The sequence below is a fragment of the Aedes aegypti genome, chromosome 1, assembly GCF_002204515.2.
Source record: "Aedes aegypti strain LVP_AGWG chromosome 1, AaegL5.0 Primary Assembly, whole genome shotgun sequence".
Classification (NCBI taxonomy): domain Eukaryota; kingdom Metazoa; phylum Arthropoda; class Insecta; order Diptera; family Culicidae; genus Aedes; species Aedes aegypti.
In genome coordinates, this window is record NC_035107.1 from 80237733 (window position 1) to 80244856 (window position 7124).

The 7124-nt window shown below is 36.3% G+C and overlaps 1 protein-coding gene across 2 annotated transcripts in view; it reads left to right on the plus strand.

The window, feature by feature from the left end:
• The window catches only part of LOC5566497 (transient receptor potential protein), a 72488-nt gene extending 66152 nt beyond the window's left edge, over positions 1 to 6336 (plus strand). The window contains exons 13-16 of one of the 2 annotated variants that reach the window (XM_001650840.2): positions 4882 to 5053; positions 5110 to 5464; positions 5522 to 6123; positions 6180 to 6336. In XM_001650840.2, the coding sequence (XP_001650890.2) occupies positions 4882 to 5053; positions 5110 to 5464; positions 5522 to 6115 (1121 nt within the window). In that variant the 3' untranslated portion in view covers positions 6116 to 6123; positions 6180 to 6336. The remainder of the gene's footprint in view (positions 1 to 4881; positions 5054 to 5109; positions 5465 to 5521; positions 6124 to 6179) is intronic. The other variant, XM_021840482.1, reaches the window with a different exon arrangement.
• Positions 6337 to 7124: the final 788 nt, after the last annotated feature.

The window sequence follows — 7124 nt, forward strand, 5'->3', positions numbered from 1 at the left end:
GAAAATAACCATCATCGTTTTACAAATTTTCAAAACCAGTTTTTTTGCTCAAAATTTAAGAAATGTTCAAGAAAATCTATCATTGCATTACACTTGCTATCAATCTATATAATGATAGATTTTTATGAGGATTTCTTTAAATTTGAGCAAAAAAACTGGTTTTTCATTTTTGATTATTGCTGATGATTGAATGATGGATTCTTGAGCCTTAAGAGGAAAATAACCATCATCATTTTACAAATTTTTAAAACCAGTTTTTTTGCTCAAACGTGAAGTAATACAGTAATACCTCGATATAACGTAACCTCTTTATAACGTAACTCGATATAACGTAATTTTTACCTCGATATAACGTAACTTTTTTTTGACCCCATTTATTTTTACAATTTTTATTAAAAACATGGTTTATGAACTGCTATAAACATTTTTCAAGATTCAAACACCTACCAATACTAAATCAGAGCAATTCAAGCATTTACTATCACTGAATACAGTCATAAATCGATATCGAAATTTCTCGACGGATTCTGAAGATGCCTCCAGATATTCCGCCAATAATTGCTCCATGGGCTTATCTTAAACTGTCCTGGTATTCATGTATAAAACTTAAAACCTATTCTTAAAATAATTCCGACAGGGATATTCCAGAAATTCCACAAGTTAACCTTCCTGATATTCATGTGTAATTTCTCCAGGATACAAAGTGGATTCAACTATGAATTCTTCAAACAATTCCACATATGGTACCCTATATTTTTCCGGAGTCTAGAAATTTATAAATTATTTCAGCATTTTTTCATGAATTCTTCCAGCGGTCACTTTAAAGGACAATCCAGTTATAATTCTTGGAATGCTCTACAAATTATTTAAAAAAACTGTACAGGTATTCGTCCAAAAATCTGAAGAACAATTTTCTTGGCATTTCTCCACCAATTTAATCATGATTTTCTGCAGAACTTTTTACAAATATTTATGCAGAAACCATTCTATATACTACTTTAGGTTCTTCAAGGATTCTATGTGAAATGAAATCTTTCATTGATTCCATCACGAATTTCTTAAGAAAGATTCCAATCATTCTTTTTCATTGGGTTCTTCAAGTAATTCTTGAAGACTATAAGTCTAGAAATTTTTTTATGGATGTTTTTTATTACAAAAACATATTCACGGATTTCAAAAACTGAGCATCCTCCTCCTGAGATCCCCCAGAAATTTCTCCTAAAATACTACCGAAAATTCCACAATGTATTCGTTCAGAAACTTTTGCATGAAAAATTACTCGAAGATAGTTCTTGTTTTTGATAGTTTTCTAGTGATTTCTTCATGAATTAAAAAAAAAAACATTTTTCAAAGAATTCTTGGGACATTCATTCTAAAATTCTGTCCAGAAATTACAAAAAGATTTGCTTTAGGAGTTTTACCACGAGTTCCTCATAACAAAATTCTTGAAATTCCATAACTGCTTGCTAGAAATGTTCATGGATTGCTCAACATTAACATTTTTAAAGATTTCTGAAAGATCTCATTTATGAATTCCTTTTATAGTTTCTCCGAGTGTTCAAGGATTCCTGCAAAGTTTTTTTTCCTGAATACATTTCATTAGGGATTATTGCAATAAAAAGGTAAAAGTAAAAAATAAAACAAAAAGAAAAATATAAAAAAAATTATATACGGAAAAATATTTTAAAAAAATATGTGAGATAAACTGAAAATGCCTGCTAGTTCAATAATATCAATATAAGACCCATTTTCTCACCAAACAATACATGATGAACGAAATTCATAAAAAAAATATTTTGCTTCGATATAACGTAACCTCGATATAACGTAACAAAAATAAAAATCGAGTTACGTTTATTACTGTATTTGAGAAAACCTTTCATTACAAAGCACTTGCTATCTGTAATGCGATGATTAAACTATCTGTGATGCGGAAAATGGTACACAATTGATACTCAAGCTGTCAAAATCGAACAAATAAGAAAAGCTCAACATTCCCAATTCATGAGAATGCAGATAGCAAAAAACAGATTTTCATAAGCAAATTAGAGTCCATTTCAAGCACTAACTTATGTTGTATGTGACAAAAATTGAATTGGTAACAGGCAACACGCTGGAACTTATTTTCATCGGTTACTTTCAGAATCTGATTCAGAAACACACCAATGATTTTTTTTTTCATAGATTCTTTTAAGTATAGGGAACTTTAGTGGTTGTTACAGGGATTTCAAAAAGATAAAAAAAAATCCCGGAAACTCATACAGAAAGCGTTTCGGGTTTCTTCAGGAGTTTATTTTCAATTTATTCCTGGAACTTAAACTGAAGTTTCACTTGGAATTCATCTAATTACATTTCACCAAAATTTCTTCCATCAATTTCTCCAGCAATTGCATCAGGATTTATTTTAGTAATATTTTTTCCATGATATTTTTGAAGCATGTTTTCATTATTTTTTGCTTGAATTTGTTCACAGATCCATTCATAAATTCATAATGAATCCCTTTACCAACGAATACTAATTATTATTGTCCACAAAGATTATTGCTTGTTTTAGTTCTAATTTTCATCGGATAAATTAATAAAAAATCCTAAAGCACTAGGTAAAACTTATACACTACCCACCATAGGTATGGAATCGCGTATTGCAACACTCATACTGAATATTGCAGCACCTTGAAAAGTTTAGCATCACCTAAAATTAATATTATCTCGTGATTCTGAAGTGCTAGATCAATGTATTTTGAGGTCATCTAAAAAAATACGTCTTTAAGCCCCTGCGATTTTTTATTTTTGTTGAAAAAAATTTTATCACTGGATTTTGGGTGATGCTAAACTTAAAAGTGCTGCAATACTCAATATTGCAACGATTTCATACTTATGGTGGGTAGTTTATAGTTCTGAGATTACTGGAAACTCAACAGTTCAGAGATGCTGGACCGACCGGTAATCGAATCCAGACACCTTCAGCATGGCTTTGCTTTGTAGTCGCGGACTCTAAACACTCAGCTAAGGATGGCCCCTTCTCCAGGGCAAAAAACTACTTCAATAAATTCTTCAGAGATACAAGAAACATCTTTAATCTTTCGGTGTTAAAAATAACAAAGCAGTCATGAATTTATAATTGAACTATATATAATTTAACTATTCAAAATCATGAAGATTGAGCTTTCGGATGCCTAATTTTGGTACTAAAACTGAAATATCCCATAATACGGGTACCTACAGTATTGGACAAAACATTTGCAAATTTTTCGATTTTCCATCCAAAATGACCAACTTTGATAAGCTCTATCTCAGTTATTTATGGACCGATTAGAATGAAATTTTGGCAGAACATCAGGTGGTGGGAAATTTTGCATAAAGATGTTTCGCATAAGGACGTTTCGCATACGGACATTTGGCATAATGGACATTGGGCAAAATGAGAATTATATGCCTTCTTTAAAATGCTACCTGTTCTTGTATGAAACTGCTTTATGCGAAATGTCCATTATGCCAAACGTCCGTATGCGAAACATCGTTATGCGAAATGGGTCACCCTCGAACATCAGACATAACTTGAATTTTAAGCGTTTCGGCCCATACAAAAAAATCGTACAAAAAGCGTAACGGAGGGGGTGAGTCTTTGATTTTTTATACGAAAGGGACAATAAATGAAAAAGTTTATCAAGAAAAATGCTTGCAGAACCGGTTCCGCATGAACCATACAGAACAGAAATTTTCAATGTGCTCCGGTAACTTGTTTCTTATTACAGATAATTTTTAGGCCAAAATATCCATCAACCGAATAGTACCAATGTGAATAACATAACTACGATGGAAACTTGCTTTTCGTATGCTTCGGGTTTCCGGAACCGGACATAATTTGAGAAACTCTACGGTTACAGATTGTCAAAGCAAGGGTTCCTAAAGGGACATTGTAGATGTAGATTTTTTGATGGTTCATTGACCAAAACCATCAAAAAATTAAGCCACTTTCTTTTTAAGAAATTCGCTAGCTCGTTGTTAGGTGTAGTGCTTTGAAGGTTTTCTGGAAACATGAACTCGTCGGTAAGTCTTTTACTATATAAGAACGATTGATAAAACAAGTTCGATGATATAATTAAAAAAATTCTCAGTGTAATTCCTCTAAAAATTTCATTAGGAGTTTGTCTAGGGTTTTTGCCATAACCAAAAAATCTTGCTTTTAATTATAATATAGGTATCACATTCGCGACTTGCTAGCCGAGTGTAAATTTTAACCTTCCTTAGTCCCTTACAAAAAGTAACTTATTGTGACTTAGGGTCATTTTCGTCTCCAAAATTCAAATAGCTAACAATAATCAGTGTATTGACCAATAACAGAAGAAGAAAAAACTGTTTTGGTTGAGAAAAATTATCTTCATTTAAATGTGGATTCCATACAATTCTTGTATCATTGAATATATTGAAAACTTTCGGTGCAATTGTAGAATTTATCAGTTCAGTTCAGAAAAGTTTGACATTTTTCATAAAATTTTCATAAAAATTTCGGAAACATTGATTTTTTAGAATTTTAGAATTTTTGGTTGAATATCTTATGGAGTTCTTCCAGAACATTGCAGTGTGATTGTTTGAGTAATTTTATATTCAATGAAACATACAAAATATACAAAATTCCTTCAGAACTGTTTTTTCAGCTAAGCCATTTAAATGCCAGCCACAAATTATTCCGGGATCTCCCAGTTATAACTGTTTGCTGCCCACATTAAATTGATTTTTTTTTTCATACAACAATTATTTTTTAAATCCATGATAAAACTTATATTGTTGCTAGGGTGGTACGATGTTGTCCATAATTCACCGTTCCAATTTACTGATCACTCTCCCTTACACCTGTTTCATCTCAATTAATATTCGCAGTTGCTGGTAAAAAGGGTCGGGTCATGGAGCGCCGCATCCTCAAGGACTTCCAGATCGGTTTCGTCGAAGGCCTCCTCAACGAAACGTTCAAAAACGCAAACGACAAACCGGCAGCGGACGTGTTCAGCACGATTGCCAAAGCCATCGGGAGCCGTACCAGCGCCAAGAAGAAGTAAGAATTGTCCTTTGAATGTGTAACAATTATTTGATGGTTGGATTACGTTACAGGAAGCCCGAGGACTGGAACGCTCTGGTCCGGAAGAATACAACGGTCCGAGATCCGATCGGTAACTCAACGGAAGCCATCATGCGTCGCAGCAGGATGAGCTTGCGGAAGCAGATCATTGAAGGATCAACCCAGGGCTTGGACATGAACACGGACAATCTGGTGGAGTTCAATCCGAAGCTGTCGGAGGTGACTCCGGTGACTCGGGTGGCCTACGTCAAGTTCATGACGACCAAATTGAAAAAGGATGCAGGTAAAGAGGATGAAGCAGATGCTGCCACCTTCGAAAACGAACGTCGAGGTTCCACCACGCGTAGTTCAATAAAGAAGCTTGTGGAGTTGAAGGATAAGATCAACGTGAGTTTTTTAGTGGTTGACCTCTTTACAATTAGTTTTGATTTGACATCTTTCCAGAGCATCGAGGTAGAGGATAAGACAGAGAAGAAGTCTCCTGTGAAGGAGACTGAGATCCCTCTCAAGGAATCAGCAACAACTCCCGCTGCAGTGACGGTGAATCCTCCGGAAGAAACGATCAGCACGGCTTTCAAAGAAGACAAGGATGACATCCGGATCGATATGAGTAAGGTTCGAGTACGTTCACCAATCATGGAAGACCCGGAGGACGTCATGAGCGAAAATGGCGACCGCTGTCCTACGCCCAGACGTGCGGACAGTATTCCGAAACGTCCTGAAACCCCCATTCCAAGTGTAAGTCCACCGTTGGACAAGAAAACAGACAGTGGAAAACCTAGCACCACCGAAGTCAGCAGTGCTGGGTCGATAAAGGCCAAGGAATCTACGCCAAGCTCACAGGGCAGTCTCCGGAAGGACACCCTTTCGCCGTCGGGTTCAGCTAAGTCCGATTCATCCCGTTCATGCTCACGTTCCCCAACTCCTGCCCGTCTGGAACCTCCACCGCCGAGTTCTCCAGCTCGAACACCATCGCCGGCCTTCTCCGACAAGGGGAAATCGAAAATAACCGGAAAAACACTTAAAGGCTGGATGTAATACACAGAGTAATTTAGTAACCATTTGATAAGTAAGTTGTACTTTCCAATGTCTGTTCTTTCAGCTAACGGCAAACCTCACGCCTTCACATTGACCCCTGCTGCCGATTCGTGTCACTCAAGGTAGGTATTTTGGCAATATGAAACGTTTATCATTTCCTCAGTAGGTTCACCATCTAGCGAATTAATAAAGCGAACACAGTTTCAATGATTTCGATGTAACAATGCGTTGTCGTTTCTTTGATGTTTTGCCCAATTAACTTTGGAGCGCGTGGGCAATATTGTGATGACTGACCCTGTTAAATCTTTGCAACATCACGGCAGCAAATCTCCATTAAAGTACACTTAGTGAAAAGATTTTTTCCATCGACTTAGGTAGGTCATCATCATCGTATTCGATTTTGCACTAATCCCCGAATCGAAGCGTAAGCCCCTTCATAAACATGACCAATTTATTTAAGTAAAGACTATTTTCCCTTTTTCTTGTTCGTGTGGATTTTCACCTTGGAAGGCATCTTGCTTCGTGTCACCGTAAACTTTGATGCAACATCCGACAGATTAGATCATCGATTGGTGCTTCCGAACTAACCGGAGTTGCTGCAAGCTTTCGGTCAGGATGCTGCTGCGTGGGAGTGTCACGATAGTGGGGGAGGGAAAGCGATATTAATCGTGAGACATTTGTTTTAATGAAATTCTCCGCCCGGCATGGCGTGATCGGTTCATGGGCTAAAAAAAACCTTTAATTCTGGTTTATTCCTGGACCATGGGAGTAGGTTGTCGCCACATGCAAATCGGTGTTGATGTTGTAGACGAACGTTTGAGTCACAGTGGGTTTCATTTGAAGTCTTGGAATCAAATGGTAAAATAGTGGGCGACAGTGACGTATACCTAGACTGGGCGTTGAAGGAGGACTGTGTGACAATATATCATGCTACTCATGATTTTTTTTATAGATATCGAGATGATGATGATATTGTTGACTCATCACCATATCTAATGTACCATAATAT